The sequence below is a fragment of the Hippocampus bargibanti genome, linkage group LG16 (assembly GCF_051943395.1).
Source record: "Hippocampus bargibanti isolate YZ-2025 linkage group LG16, ASM5194339v1, whole genome shotgun sequence".
In the NCBI taxonomy this organism is placed as follows: Eukaryota; Metazoa; Chordata; class Actinopteri; order Syngnathiformes; family Syngnathidae; genus Hippocampus; species Hippocampus bargibanti.
This window is the reverse complement of record NC_142749.1, coordinates 18,941,996-18,957,726: the sequence shown is the minus strand read 5'-3', so window position 1 is coordinate 18,957,726 and position 15,731 is coordinate 18,941,996. Positions and strand designations below refer to the sequence as shown.

Genomic DNA, 15,731 nt, shown 5'->3' with positions numbered 1-15,731 from the left:
CTTGCTCTCCGTCTTCGCCTTCCTCCCCCTCCCCCCTTTCCTCGACGTGTCCTCCCTCGTCACTCACGCCCGTGCGTGGGCATCGTCGCGGGGGTTCGCCATTGGGCGGCCGGGCCGGTGAAAGCCCCCGCAAGGAAAGTCTGCCCCCGCTTTTTTCTCCTTTGTATTCACAGCAGCTCTCCTCCCCCCTTTCCACCTCCTCCCCCCTCCTCCCCTCCCAGGCATGTGTGTCATCATCTTCCAGTGCTTCACCTGCAATTTGCTGCAGCACACACACACACACACACACACACACACACTTCACTTCCGGTGTGTGCTTCCCTTCCCGCAGAGACACACAAGACCCCCAGAAGTGGCGCAGACGCAGAAAAAGAACATTCGGTTGCAAACCAAACGGGAGCTACGTCCTCTCCGTCGACGCCGCCATGGAATCAAAGTGCGCCTCAACTGCAATGACACGCATTATTTTGGACTTCACATCATCATCATCATCATCATCATCATCATCTTCTTCTTCTTTTCTTTTCCCTTCAAGGGGTCGCCACAGCAAATCAGTGTCCTCCATCTTTAGAGGTTTGATCCGCATGATAATAATAATAATAATAATCAATTTAATTTCTAAGCGCCTTTCAAAACTCTCAAGGACACTTTACAGTCACAGGATAAGAACTTTTTTTTGTGCGGGTGAGCAGCGGCAGCCATTCACTCAACCGGGAATAACTCAAATAGATCAAGTTAGCTAGCTAGCTAACAGATGACTAATAGATAGCTAGCTAGATAGCTAGTTAGACAGCTAATAGATAGCCGGAAGTAACACGGCAGCAAAGTTATAAAAAGAAGAGGAAAGGAAAGAAAGAAGTAGAAAAACAAAATACAGGAGCTGCTGTCAAGGCAGTCACTCTCGCGGCAGCCATCTTGATTTCAAAACAACAAAACTAAATAACAAATAATATGACAACACAAAGACACATAGTCATTCATTCTCCAGCCCTCGCTGTACCCTCTTTGTGACGTGAAGCAGTTCTAGATGAAAGAGGAGAGGATCAAAGCGTCCTTTTCAGCAGTGGATCAGGGACGTCATGGTGGAACGTGCACGTCTGCTACCAGCTAAATGTTGAAAGCAAACACGCGGCTGGAGCATCCATTGACCCAAAGAGATTGTCTCGCATCTCCTGTCCCACATAAATCCGCTTCAATTCCAAGCCGCGACAGTTCCGCATATGCGTAGATGTGAAAACTATGTATCCCTTCATTTGTTGCGCGCTCTCGATGAAACATTCGAATGGCCTCCCCGAATTCATAACGGCCCTCAAGAAGAAGAAGAAACCTTGACTACAACGTGGCCGACAATATTGTGAGCTCCGCACCAATGAAACCTTCTGGGGGTTCCCGGATTTGGTGGGGCAACACCGGACCGGTCGCCGGGGACGCGTTTGCCTTCACGAGAAGATTTCAGCGCGAACGGGAAGGTTTTGTCGAGTGGAGATGACGTCACTCGGGCCCGGCCGTGTCCCGCCGCGGCCTCCGTCGCCGCGCTCGATGTTGTCGTTCTGTTCCGCCGCCGTCGGTGTGGACCGTGGAGGCTAGCCAAGATGGCGGAGCAGCTGGACCGAGTGCGAATCTCGGCCGCCGAACTTCGAGCGTCCGGTTGTTCTCTCGACCAAGGTGACACGCAAACGACAAAAGCGTCGCAAAGTTTCAAAAGTGGCGACTCGCTCGTTTGTCGGGCATCGGCGTCTGCCCGACGTCAGCGCGCTTGGCTAATGTTGATGCTAATGTGGCTAAGGCTAGCGCCGAGACCGCGCTTTTCGTTCCTTTCTTTACTTTTCTCTGCTTTTAAGCGTCGCCACGATGACCAATCGCGCACACGGCGAGCGACAGACAGGAAGTAGCCGCTTTTTCACACTTTTTCCTCACTGCCGTTGTGGGTGACGTCACGATGACGACAAAAGGGAGACTTTGCGTTAGATGGACCTTTATTCGTCTCACAGTGGAGAAATTGACATTTCGCAGCAGCAGTTATGAAAGGAAGAGGAAAAGGAAGAAATAATAATCATACATTTCGTTTCTAAGCGCCTTTACAGTCACGGGATATGTTTTTTTTTCTGTGGGTGAGCAGCGGCAGCCACACGCGCCAGCGTTCTCTCAACCCTGAAGTAACTCAAATAGATAGAAAGCTGGCTAGCTAGCGAATAGATAGCTAATACCTCGATAATAGAGAGCTAATACGTAGCCAGAAAGAAGTAGAAAAACAAAATACAGGTGCTGCTGGAAATTATAATAATAATCCATTTCATTTCCAAGTGCCTTTCAAAACTCTCAAGGTTACTTTACAGTCACAGGATACGTTTTTTTTCTGTGGGTGAGCAGCGGCAGCCACATGCGCCAGCGTTCACTCAACACGGAAGTAACTCAAAGCTAGCGAATAGACAGCTAACAAGCTAGCAAATAGATAGCGAAGAGCTAGCGATTAAATAGCTAATGGCTCGTGCATAGCTAGCAAATAGATTGCCAATAGCTCGCGATTAGATAGCTAATATCTAGTCAATAGATAGCTATCTAGCTAGAAAATAGCTAGCGAATAGCTGGCTAATAGTTAGCAAATAGATATCTAATACGTAGCGAGAAAGAAGTAGAAAAAGAAACTACAGGAGCTGTTGGAAAGGCAGCCGGTCTGGCGGCGGCCATCTTGAATGAAAAACCTAAAAACTAAACATTGCGGACCAATCAGGTGAATTTGGATCATGGCACCCGATCACCCCTCGGTGGTTGCCAATCGCCCGAGTCGCGAGAGCGGATGCGCGTCTGGAAGGAAATTCTATTGGACAAATTCCTTTCTTTGTTTTCAGAGGACGGCCACGCGCCCAACCAGCACCGGCGGCGTCCCGACGCGCAACGCTACCAGCGAGGGCCGAGGCAGGGACGCCGGCAACGCGACGGCGAGGAGACGGAAAATACGCCGGGCGACCGCCGCGGAACCCCGCCGTCCGGATCGCGCCGTCCCAAGGCGAGGAACGGCAAAAAGAACCTCCCGCCGCACGGCCAAGGCGATAGCCTCGGCGTCAACGGCGAGGCCGCGCCGCAAAAGCACGCCGACGGAGACATCGAGCCAAAGAGAAGCCGCAAACCCGACCGGGAATTTTACCGGCCCGGAAGCCGCCGCGCCAAAGGCGGCGACGGGGCGCCGCAGCTGGCTCAACCTCCGCCCGCGACCCTTGACCCCGACGGGAAGGGCCGAGACGAAAAAGCCAAACGCGAAGACGCCGCTGGCCGCACGGCGGGAAAAAACAACATGGAGGAACTGCTGAGCCGAGTGGAAGGACTCGGCGTCAAGGAGGACGCCGGCGGGCACGCGGGCAAACGCACCGAAGGGGAAAGACGCCGCCGGGCGGCGAACGGGCGGGAAGGAGCCGGCGGCGCGGACCACCAAAGCCAGAGGTGGGGCGACGGGGCCCGTCCGTCGACCCGGACTCATCCAAACGAGGGAGGCGAGCGCGCCGGAAGACGCGGCGAGGACGGCGGAGGCGCCCCCGCCCGCAGGGTTCAAGGCGATGAGCGCGCCAAAAGAGGGGTCGCCGCGCCCGCCTCCAAGCGCTATTCCAAGTCGGACGTCCGCCGCCTGCGCCGCCGCACGTACAGCAGCAGCTCGGCCGGCAGCGCCGCCAACGGGCCCGAACGGCGCCGCGGGGGAGGTCGGGGGTCGCGCCGCCCCGGCGGGGTCGCCGGCCGGGCGTCTTCGGCCGACTCCGGGGAAGACGGCGAAACCAGCGACGCGGCGGACGACGAACCCCCGCGCCGGGCGGAGCGAGCCGGGGAGGCCGAAGGCGGCCCGGGCGCAAGGCGGGGCCCCCTCGGAGGCTCCCTGGACGAGAACCGGGCCGGACACGGGCCGGCTCCTCGGGGCCGAGGCGGGGGTACGTATGACGGGGCGCCGTCCAAAGCGCTCGGGATCCGAAGGGGGGCGCTAAGGCCGGCCTTTTGTCCGGCAGGTATCCTGGTGCTGCCGACCCGCGGCGACGCGGCCAAGCTCCCGGAATCGGGCCGCCGCCTGCTAGTCGGGGGAGGCGCCCCCCGAGCGCGGGGGGGGGCGCGCGGCGGGGGCGCCAGGCGCCTCTGGGACCCCAACGACCCCGAGCGGAATCCGGCGCCGGTCCCCGCCGCTCGCCCGCCGCCGCGCGTCCAGCTGCACTTTCTGGACACGGACGACGAAGCGGCGACGTGGCGCCAGCCCCCCGCCGCCTCGGCCTACTACAAGTTCCAGAAGTCGGACGACCCCTACGGCGGCGCGGGGGAGGGGCCGCCGCCCCCCCGCCGCGCGGCCAAGCCGTCCCGGGCCGACGGCCGGCGGGCCGACGGCGACCTGGCGGCGGAGGAGGCGGAGCTGCGCCGCCTGCTGCGGGGCGCCGACGCGCAGGAGGTCCAGCTGGGCAACCTGCTGTCCCGGGACGGACTCGGCGCCGAGGGACTGGAGCGCATGGCCCGGCTCAGGTGGCCGCCGCCTCCCCGAGCTGCCGAAAAGCCTCCTTCCCCTCCCCCCGCGACCTTTTGTTGCCACCCGCCAGGGCGGAGCTGCGGGCGGCGTACGAGCGCGTCATCCTGGGCGACATCGAGCTGGCCGAGGCGCAGGCGGTGGACCAGGCCTTGTGGAAGAACGTCTTCTACCAGGTCATCGAGCGCTTTCGGCAGCTGCTGAAGGACCCCGCCGCCGAGCCGCCGCTCGTCCGCCGGGCGCTGCTGGCGCTGCTGGACGAGGTGGGCCCTTTGCGCGCCCGCTCGGGGGCGGGGGGGGATGACTTACGCGACTCCTTTCCAGGGCGGGCGCTTCTTTGACGCCCTGCTGCGGAAGCTGCAGGCGGTCTACCGCTTCCGACTGGACGACTACATGGACGGCGTGGCCGTCCGGGCCCGCCCGCTGCACAAAACGGTAGGGGGGGGGGAGGGGCGGCGCGGCCACGCCCGCTCCGTTTTGAGCCTCTCGCCGTCACCCAGGTCAAGTACGCCCTGATCGGCGCTCAGCGCTGCCTCATCTGCCAAGGCGACATCGCTCGCTACCGCGAACAAGCTCGCGACTCGTGCGACTTTGGGAAGGCCCGCAGGTAGCTGCTCAGCCGCCCTCGCGGATCCTCCTCCAACGGGGCCTGATCTGATGAGCTTTTTTTTAGCTGGTACTTGAAAGCGCAGCGGATCGCCCCAAAAAACGGGCGTCCCTACAACCAGCTGGCCCTGCTGGCCGTCTACACGGTGAGTGAGCAAAGGCGGCGCTCGAGCGCCATTGATCCGCACGCCTTCCCGTGACCCCCCCCGTGACCCCCGCAGAAGCGCAAGCTGGACGCCGTCTATTACTACATGCGCAGCCTGGCGGCGTCCAATCCCATCCTGACGGCGCGGGAGAGCCTGACGAGCCTGTTCGAGGAGGCCAAGCGCAAGTCGGAGCGGCTGGAGCGGCGCGGGAGGCGCGACGGGCCGGACGGCGGCTCCCGGGGGCCCCCCGTCCGGGGCCGCGCCGGCCTCGGGGACGGCGAGCGCTCCGAGGTCTGGCTGCGCCCCGCCGGGGACGCCGAACGGGACGGCGAGCTCGGGGGGCTCGGTGCCGGCGAGGTGCGTCCGCGGGTGGCATTTTGTTCCGCGGACCCTCCCCCTGACCCTTGACCCCCCCACAGCTCAACAGGCGCTTCATCCTGAGCTTCCTGCACGCGCACGGAAAACTCTTCACCAAAGTGGGGTGAGTCCCGCTCCATTTCATTTCTGAGCGCATTTCAAAACTCTCAAGGACACTTGACAGTCACGTGATATCTTTTTCTGCGGGTGAGCAGCGGCAGCCACACGCGCCATCGTTCACTCGACCCGGAAGTAACTCAAATAGAAAGAAAGCTAGCTAGCTAGCTAATAGGTAGCTATCGCCATAGCTAGCTAGGTATATACTGTCTGTAAGGGACCGCGAACAGATAGCTATCGAGATTGCTAGCTATATAGCTAACAGATAACTAAAAGACGCTAAATGGATGAAAAACTTCCCAGTCAATCAATTGCAATCCGCCCCGCGCAGAATGGAGTCGTTCCCGCGGGTGTCCCGGCGGGCGGTGCAGGAGTTCCGCGCGCTGCTCCAGCGCGGACCCTCCCTCCTGGGGAGCACGCAGCTGCTGCAGATGGTCACCATCAACATGTTCACCGTCCACAACGCCCTCGCTCGAGGTAACGCCCGCCCAATCGCCGACCCTCCAACGCCCGTGACCCGCCCCTGCGTCGTCCCCTTTGCCGCCGCAGGGGACCGAGTAGAAGAAGAAGAAGGAGCCGCCGCGGGCGGCGAAGAGCGCCGTCCGATGCTGCAGGAGCAAAGCACGTCGCTCGGCCTGGCCATCTTTGCGCTGATGGTGGAACGCTGCACGCAGATGCTCACCGACGCCCCCGCAGGTACCTTGCTGCCGTTACGCCTCCTGCACCTGCGATTTTAATCATCATCATCATCATCATCATCATCATAATGATCCATTTCATTTCTAAGCGCCTTTCAAAACTCTCAAGGTCACTTTACAGCTAGTTAGCTATTTGAGTCAGGAAACATATTAGCTATCTAGTTAGCTATCTATCCATTAGCTATCGAGCATTCTATTAGCTACCTAGCTAGCTTTCTGTCTTTTTGAGTTACTTGCGGGTTAAGTGAACGCGTGTGGCTGCCGCTGCTCACCCACAGGAAAACCTGTGACTGTAAAGTGACCATGAGAGTTTTGAAAGGTGCTTAGAAATGAAATGCATTATTATTATTAGTATTAGTATTATTATCATCACAGGATAAGTTTTGCAGCGGCAGCCACACGCGCCAGCATTCACTCAACCCGGAAGTAACTCAAATAGCTAGCCAATAGATAGCTAATAGTTAGCTAGCTAGATAGCCAGCCAGCTAGAACGCTATATAGCTAATAGCTAGCCAGCCAGGGAGCTAGATAGCAAATAGCTAGCTGGTGAGGTAGCGCCTTTCAAAACTCTCACGGTCACCTCGCCGTCGGTCAAAGGTCAAGCGCTTCACCGCGTTGCCCGGTCCCACCTTTGTTGCGCAATCAGATGGCGCCGATGAGCCGGAGGCCCTGCTGAGGGTGTCGCGCTTCCCGGCGGACTTGCGAGAGCTCCTCCCCAGCATGAAGGTTTGGTCCGACTGGATGCTGGGACACCCGGAGCAGTGGAACCCGCCCCCCCGCAGCATCGAGTGAGCGTCGCGTCGTGTCTCCTCCCCCTCGGCGCCGCCGCCGCCGCCTCCTCCTTTTCTCAGTTCGCCCTCCTCCCTCCGCAGCGACAGCCCGGACGTGTGGGCCTGCCTGGCCCGGCTGTGCAACGCGCTGGCCCGCGTGGACCACGGCGAGGTTCCGCTCTACAAGGCGGACTCGGACGAGGGCGGCGGCGACGAGGAGCTGACGCTGCTGCAGCTCAAGGAGGACGCGCTGCTCGCCGGCTTCGTCCCCCTGCTGGCCGCGCCGCAGGAGCCCTGCTACGTCGACCGCCGCACCCCCGCCGTAAGCTCGCCCGCTTTGGGGCGTCCAATATTTCGTCATTTATTTAGCGAGCTCGCTAGCTATTTGCTATCTATTTGCTATTTAGCTGGCTGGCTATCTAGCTAGTTAGCGATGAACTATATCGCTATCTAGGTGGCTGGCTAGTTATCTGGGGGGGGGGGGGGGGGGGGGGGGGGGCCCCCACGCCAAAGGGAAGGGACGCAATTTGACCCGGGAAAGAAACACCCGACTGGTTTGAAGGCCGGGTGACGTTTTTTGTTGTTGTTTTTGCTTTCAGGGCCAAGCCGCCGACTGCAAGCGGGTGACGGTGCTCAAGTACTTCCTGGAGGCGCTTTGCGGACAGGAAGAACCCCTGCTGGCCTTCAAGGGCGGCAAATACGTGTCGGTGGCGCCGGCCCACGCGCCACCTGCGGACGCCGTCGCCAGGCGACACTCGCTTTCGGACAACGAGGTGATCTCGCTCGCCGCCGTTCACAAAAAGCAACGGACGACAAATCCAACGAGCCGTGTCGATGGATTTTAAAAAAAAAAAATTTAAGAATAATAATAACACAATTTCATTTGTAAGCGCCTTTCAAAACTCTCAAGGACACTTTACAGTCAGAGGATATTTTTTCTGCGGGTGAGCAGTGGCGGCCACATGCGCCAGCGTTCACTCAACTGTGAATAACTCAAATAGATCAAGTTAGCTAGCTTGCTAATAGATATGTAATAGATAGCTAGCTAGCTAGTTAGACAGCTAATCCATAGCAAATAGATAGCTAGCAACGATGACCCCATTCAACCGGGAATAACTAAAATAGATCAAGTTAGCTAGCTAGCTAGCTAATAGATAACTAAAAGATAGATATCTAGCTAGTTAGTTAGACAGCTAATCGATAGAAAATAGATAGCTAGCTAGGTAGCCAGCAACAGTGACCCTGTTCAACCAGGAATAACTCAAATAGATCAAATTAGCTAGCTAGGTAGCTAATAGATAAGTAATAGATAGCTAGCCAGCTAATTGAGAGTAAATAGCTAGCTAGCAACGGTGACCCAACCCGTTCAACCAGGAATAACTCAAATAGATCAACCGTTGTACTAAGTTCATCCTGTCTACTTGATATCTAATTTAAAGCAGATTCTTAGATGCCGAAACATGTCCGAAACACCTACACTGTCTGTAAGTAAAGAATCTGCTTTAAATCAAATAGATCAAGTTAGCTAGCTAGCTAATAGAAGACTAAAAGATAGCTAGCTAGCTAGATAGTGAGATAGAACGGGGACCTCCTTCAACCGGGAATAACTCAAATAGATCAAGTTAGCTATCTAGCTAGCTAAGAGAAAACTAATAGATAGCTCACTAGCTAATAGATTTCAAATAGATAGCTAGCTAGGTAGCCAGGAACGCTGACCCCGTTCAATCGGGAATAACTCCAATTGATCAAGCTAGCCAACAGAAAACCAATAGCTAGCTAGCTAGACAGCCAATGGCTAGCTTTTTGTTTGTGGGCAGGCCGATGATGTCACGGCGGAAGCGTCGGAAGGCGAAGGAACGGACGACGAGACGCAGGAGGCGGCGGGCGACGGCCAGAGTGACATCAGGCAGCTGAAGGCCCGCCGCCACGCCCTCGCCAACGAGCTGGTGCAGCAGCAGAAGCGCCGACAGAAAATACAAGTACACCAAAATGAAATCCAGACGCTGTTCATTTCCTGTTTGGGCGGAAAGACACATTTTGATTGGATGATCTTGACTTAATAATAATCAGCATTATCATCATCATCATCATCATAATAATCCATTTCATTTCTAAGCGCCTTTCAAAACTCTCAAGGTCACTTTATAGCTACCTAGCTATTTTAGTCAGGAAACATATTAGCTATCTAGTTAGCTATCTATCTATTAGCTATCTAGCATTCTATTCGCTAGCTAGCTAGCTTTCTATCTTTTTGAGTTACTTGCAGGTTGAGTGAACGCTGGCACGTGTGGCTGCCGCTGCTCAGCCACAGAAAAACCTGTGACTGGAAAGTGACCTTGAAAGTTTTGAAGGCGCTTAGAAATGAAATGCATTAGTATTATTATTATTATTATTATTATTCCTGTGACTGTAATAACTCTCAAGGACACTTTACAGTCACAGGATATTTTTTGTGCGGGCGAGCAGCGGCAGCCCTCAACACCCGGAATTAAAAATACAAAAATTTAAATGATATACAGTGATACCTCGTTTTTTGACCATAATCCACTCCAGAAACCTGTTGGAAAACCGAAACATCACTTTCCATTATCATCAATGTAAAAACAAATAATCAGCTCCAAGTGTAGAAAAAACTTTTTTAAACAATTTTACAGTCTGATAAAGGTTTGCATTTCGGACTAACACCACTTTTTTGTTTTTTTTTTGTTTTCCGTCAGGCGGTGCTGCAGACCAGCGGGCGTCTGCAGCTGGAGGTGAGACCGGTCTTCCTGGTGCCCGACACCAACGGCTTCATCGACCACCTGCCGGCGCTCAACAAGCTCCTCCAATGCGGGAGCTACATCGTGGTGGTGCCGCTCATCGGTAACAAAAAAGAACGGGGAAAAAAAAAAAAAAAAAAAAACTCCCCCCGCGCGTGTTTTTTTAATCTTCATTGGATGGAGACACAAATGTGGACAGGGCGCATTTGCTTTGAAAATAATAATACTGTACATTTCATTTCTAAGTGCCTTTCAAAACTCTCAAGGTCACTTTACAATCACAGGATAGTTTTTTTCCTGCGGGTGAGCGGCGGCAGTCACACGCGCCAGCGTTCACCCAACCCGCGGGTAACATAAATTTAAAAAAAAATAACTAAACTAAATAACAAATAATATGACAACACAAAGACACAAATAGATAGAAAGCTAGCTAGCCAGCTAATAGAAAGCTAGCTAATAGATAGCCAACAGCTAGCTAGCTAGCCAGCTATATAGCTAATGTTGTTATTATTACTATTATTATTATAGCTATTTGCTGTCTATTCGCTATCTCACTAATTAGCTGGTGATATAGCTAGCTATCTATTCGCTAGATGGCTAGATATTAACTCGCTATTAGCTAGCTAGCTTCCGGGTTGAGTGAACGCTGGCGCATGTGGCTGCCGCTGCTCACTCATGGTCTACGAGGGCGGCCAACTGGTGCGATCCGCCATTTTTTTTCTGTTCTTCCGGCGGCAGTGATCACCGAGCTGGACGGTCTGGCCAAAGGTCAGGACGCTTCGGGGGCCGCAGCGAGCGAGCAGGCGGAGGCGCACCTGCGCGACGTGCAGGAGAAGGCGCGCCAGGCCCTGCTGTTCCTGGAGCGGGCCTTCAAGGCGCGCCAGCCGCGCCTGCGGGCCCTCACCAGCAGGGGGACCCAGCTGGAGTCCATCGCCTTCCGCAGCGAGGACACCTCAGCGCAACAGGTTAGCCGCCGCCGCGCTGGCCGCCGCTTTGGGCTGGCGATCGGCTTTGTTTGCACACGTCTCGCTCTTGTTGTCAGGGCAACAACGATGACATCATCCTGTCCTGCTGCCTCCACTACTGCCGGGACGAGGCCGGGGACGAGGCGCCCCACCGCCAAAGTAGGAAACCTCAAAGTCTTGGTCGTTTGTGGCACGAGTCGCGCCCCAAAGGTCAAAGTTCGCAATGGCCGACGTGCGGCTGGCTGCTCCTGTTAGGAAAGGTCGCGGCAAAACTATTTCAATAAGAATAATCATAATCCATTTCATTTCTAAGCGCCTTTCAAAACTCTCAAGGTCACTTTACAGTCACAGGATCAGTTTTTCTGCGGGTGAGCAGCGGCAGCCACACGCGCCAGCATTCGTGTTCTCAACCTGGAATCACTCAAAAAGATAGAAAGCTAGCTAGCTGGCTAATAGAATGCTATATAGCTCATAGATAACTAGATCGCTAATGTTTCCTGACTCAAATAGCTAGCAACTTAGCTATATTGCTAATAGATATCTCGCTAGCTAGCTAATAGATAGATAGCTAATATGTTTCCTGACTCAAATATCTAGCTAGCTATATTGCTAGTAGCTAGCTCTCTTGCTGCGCTTTCCCTTTCAGACGGGGGCACGGTGCGTCTCCATCGCGAGGTGGTCCTCCTGACGGACGACCGCAACCTGCGCGTCAAGGCCTTGACGCGCAACGTCCCCGTCCGCGAGATCCCCGCCTTCCTCAGCTGGGCCAAGGTGGGCTGAAGCCCCCCCCCCTTTTCCCCCCTCCGGACGGGAAGGCGGCCCGGTACGGCCATTTGACCCCCCAAACGGCGCGTTGCGGCGAAGAAGCCCGCGCGCCTCGCGACGGCCCCGCGCTGCTAATCGGCTAGCTAGCTAGCGCGCGTGCGGGTGTTTCCTGCTCCGAAGGCTTCGCAAAAGTCAAGCTGCCGCTTCTTTTGCTCGGTTGAGACGTGTGGACGTCGGATGGACGACGTCGGCGTGAAAGTTTCCACGCGTCTTTTGAAGACAAACGACTGCTTAGCTTGATCCAAACGGCAAAAGGTTGGGATTCCACACATTTGGTGCGTAAAATGTACGTTTTGGTTGCTTCTTCTTCATCTCACGGTCCAGCAAGAGCCTTTTTCTTTCTCTCTCTTTTTTATTTTGGACTCTGGCTTTTTGTTTTCCACTCACGTGTGGCGCTCGGCGGCCTTCATCTCCATTTTGTGGGCGCAAACGGTTCTTGATGTGTCATTAAAAGCTTCCAAAGAAACCTTTTTTTCTTTTCCTTTTTTGCCCTTAAAACAACTTGAAAGCATGAACGTGACGCATAACTAGCGGCCTCGCTAGCGGCCTAATGTAAATATGTACATGAAGAATCTTGTCGAGTCGCTGCCGTCAAATGTGTTCATATTGTAAATGGTGTCCAAAAAATTCACAGGAAGTCGACTGATGACTCCGCCCACCGCGGCGGGGTGGGCGGAGTCAAGCCCCGTCAGTATTTGTTGCTGTTATCAGTTGAAAAAGGGAAGTGAGACTGGATTTCTCCCTGCGAGCACGCCAAAGCTGGCTGGAATAAAAAGAGCTTTTGTTCTTCGTTTTCTTTTCTTGTCTTTTTTCGTCCTTGTTGTCCATCCTGTTGAGTAAAGGAAGTTGAAAAGAACATCTGCGGCTCCCTCTAGCGGTTATCCCTCATTATTATTTTGACAACTAATGGCTGAATTCTATTTCCGTTATTGTCGTCAACTTTTTTTTTTTCGCTGAGGAAATCGAAGGTTTCACGACGTCGGCGATTTGACATGACGCAAAAATATTACAAATAATAAAACGTTTCTTGATTTCAAATGTTGTGACGCTCACGAAGAAGAGCGTTTTGTGTCCCGCCGAACTTCCTTTCCTTCCGTTCCCTCGTATTGTGTCAAGATGGTGAGAAAATAAACGAAATTAAGACATCTCAAATTCGAGTCAATCTTTTTTTATGGTTACGATTGTTTAAAACATTTTTTTTTCACACCGACTTTTGTTTTTATATTAATACTTCGCCGATTACCATTTTCTGTTTGAGTGAGTGGCGGGTGCGTTTGTTACTTCCGGGATGAGTGAACGCTGGCTGCCACTGTGACTGTAAAGTGTCCTTGGGAGTTTTGAAAGGCGCTTATAAAGGAAAATTATTATTATTATTATTATTAAATTCCATATAGCGCTGTTGAACATTTCACCAAGCGCAGCCGCCGTTTCCTCCCAATGCCCGAAGAAGAAGTCCTAAGAAGACAAGACGACGAAGAAGAAAAGCCCGGAAGTGGGTTGTCCAATTTTTCGAAGCAGAGCCTCGATCTCATCAGGTAAATCAAGCATTTCGACCATTTGGGATGTTTGCCTGCGTTTAATCTTCAGAAAGCCATTTTGTGAAAGCTTTGCAAGCACAACCGCGAAGGCGACAGTTGCTCTTAGCATCACGCCGTTTGTCAACATTGTCCTTCTGCATGAAACCGTTCTGCTTTGACGTCAAATACGTACGTCACGGTTTTCTCTCGGGTGCACGCAAAAGAGTCCAGGACGGTAACAAGAAAAATAGTCCATCGCCCGCCGTGGAAGGTCGTCAGCGTGGACTTATTAGCTTGAAAGGACTTCTTAACTGTTTTCCTCTCTGTGGTTGATTTGTTGAGGATGAGCCGGCAAGCAGCTGAACAGAAAGGCCGCGCTGAAGATTCTGCAGAGCGGGAGGACTTTTTTGATTGCCAGGAGACTTTGGAGCATCCGGAGCGGAGAGACCGGGACCAACGACACCCCGAAACGGACACGCCAGACGACGACGCCGGCGAAGAACCGACGGAGGACCTGCTGGACCATTCCGACGGCGACTTGGGAGGAGAAGCAGCAGATGAGGAAGATCAGGAGGAGGAAGAGGAGAACTTGACGGAGGAGGAGAAGGAGGTAAAAGAGGCGGGTGACCTTTGAAGGGTCGGGCGCCAAACGCCACGCTGACCTTTTTGTCACCTCAGAGCCGACGCCTGCAGAGTCTTACTTTGAAGGAGGAAGGAAACCGACACTTTAAAACCGGAGGTGAGCTCATTTATGTCGGCCGCCATTTTGACTCGTAGCAAAGGAACATTGGAATGGATTTTCTTTGGCCAAATCAAATGTCCATAACTGCGGTCCAACGCGTTACTGTACTTAACGCCAGTCAAAATGTCCCATTTGTTGATTACGTACGTCTGCGAGCGGTCCATCGATGAAAAGGTTTCTTTACCTGAACTAAAATGTTGCCGGTAGCTCTGGTAGAATTCCGTTCCCACCAAACGGTCATAAGTTGAACATGCTGGCTGGCTGGCCGGACAAAATTGTTGTACACGTTGCCGGCCGTCCCGCTAGTGCGTTGCCGTGCCAAGCGTAGAATTAACAGTTTAAAAAAAAAAAATGGTCTGGACGTCGTGGTTGTAAGTATGGGTGGTCGTATCTCAAGCTGGTCGTAAGTCAGATATTACCTGTGTATATATATAATAATACATTTCATTTCAAAACTCTCAAGGTCACTTTACAGTCACAGGACAAGTTTTTTTCTGTGGGTGAGCAGCGGCAGCCACACGCGGCAGTGTTAACTCAACCTGGAAGTAACTCCAATAGCTAGCTAGTGAATAGATGGGTAATAGCCAGCGAACAGATAGCTATTAGTACTTTTGACGTGAAACAATATGGCGGACCAAACAGTGAACATCCCTAAAGATCGTGTCAATGAAACAAACACCAGAAGAAGGAATATAGGGCCAGAGCTACCAGCAAAATTTGACTTTGCTGACGAAGCCTCTCGGACGCGAAGCCAAACGTCCGCCACCTTGTCATCCATTTGTGGAAAAAGACTGTCCAGGTTGACCATTTCCAGTCTGTCGCTTTGGCCATAAGCTAGCCAGTTAGCACGTGTTGGCGAGCGTTAGCTTGACCTCCTGGCGCTTTGACGGCTTTTGCAGATTGGTCTCTGGCGGAGCAAAGCTACACGCAGGCGCTGCGCTTGTGCCCGAGCCGCTTCAGCCGAGAACGAGCCGTCTTGTTCTCCAACAGAGCCGCCGCCCGACTGCACCTGGTAAGCGCCGCGCACACCCACGCAAAAGCCGCCGCCGCCGGACTCACCAAACCTTTCGCTCTGGGGCGTCAGGAGCGGAAAGACGAGGGCATCGCCGACTGTTCCAGAGGTGAGCCACGTCTCCAACGGGCGTCTTGTCCGCCCGACGGCGACAAGGGACTGACTGACGGACGCACGTTGATTTGCGCCTCGCTAGCGTTGGCGCTAAATCCGGACTACGCCAAGGCTTTGCTAAGGAGGGCGGAGCTTTACGAGCAGACGGAGCAACTGGAAAAGGCGCTGGAGGACTACCAGAAGCTTCTGGAGCGAGACCCCAAGCAGACGGCAGCCCGGCAGGCCTGCGCGGTATGTTCCCGCCCCCCTCGCCCTCCCGCGTTTGCTAACGGGCGTCTCCCGTTCCCGCAGAGACTCCCTCGGCAGATCCACGAAAAGAACGAGAAGCTGAAGGCGGAAATGTTGGGTAAGGCTCGCCGGGGCGGGCGGGCGGGCGACGCTCCCGACGCCCGATTGACCTTGACCTCTGTTGACCCCGGCCGGCAGGGAAGCTGAAGGACTTGGGCAACATGGTGCTGCGACCGTTCGGGCTGTCCACCAACAATTTCCAGGTCAACCAGGACGCCGCCACGGGCTCCTACTCCATCAACTTTGTCAACAAGGCCGAGCACACGTGACCGCCATCTCAATTAAAGTTTTTGCCGATTAATGACCAATCGCTGGTTCGGTGAGAC

At 54.2% G+C, this 15,731-nt stretch overlaps 2 protein-coding genes across 3 annotated transcripts; both read left to right on the top strand.

Annotated features, from left to right (window-relative positions):
- Positions 1 to 1,479: 1,479 nt before the first annotated feature.
- Positions 1,480 to 12,198, top strand: smg6 (SMG6 nonsense mediated mRNA decay factor). 2 transcript variants are annotated; one of them, XM_089017194.1, is made up of 19 exons: positions 1,482 to 1,665; positions 2,850 to 3,914; positions 3,990 to 4,488; positions 4,563 to 4,752; positions 4,814 to 4,924; positions 4,990 to 5,096; positions 5,163 to 5,241; positions 5,317 to 5,598; positions 5,661 to 5,722; positions 6,047 to 6,192; positions 6,265 to 6,411; positions 7,060 to 7,201; positions 7,286 to 7,505; positions 7,783 to 7,956; positions 9,001 to 9,162; positions 9,901 to 10,045; positions 10,681 to 10,907; positions 10,985 to 11,066; positions 11,554 to 12,198. In XM_089017194.1, exons 1-19 carry the CDS (start codon positions 1,593 to 1,595, stop codon positions 11,685 to 11,687), a joined length of 4,047 nt encoding a protein of 1,348 aa, XP_088873320.1. In that variant the 5' UTR covers positions 1,482 to 1,592; the 3' UTR covers positions 11,688 to 12,198. The 2 variants fall into 2 exon arrangements, with proteins under 2 accessions (XP_088873319.1, XP_088873320.1); XM_089017193.1 differs by having other exon boundaries at positions 1,480 to 1,665; positions 6,047 to 6,411.
- Positions 12,199 to 13,107: 909 nt separating this feature from the next.
- On the top strand, positions 13,108 to 15,713 carry ttc1 (tetratricopeptide repeat domain 1). Its single transcript, XM_089016742.1, has 8 exons — positions 13,108 to 13,267; positions 13,592 to 13,859; positions 13,928 to 13,988; positions 14,891 to 15,003; positions 15,076 to 15,112; positions 15,200 to 15,348; positions 15,409 to 15,463; positions 15,544 to 15,713. The coding sequence occupies exons 1-8, from the start codon at positions 13,170 to 13,172 to the stop codon at positions 15,672 to 15,674; spliced, it is 912 nt and encodes a 303-aa protein (XP_088872868.1). The 5' UTR covers positions 13,108 to 13,169; the 3' UTR covers positions 15,675 to 15,713.
- The last annotated feature ends 18 nt before the right edge of the window (positions 15,714 to 15,731 follow it).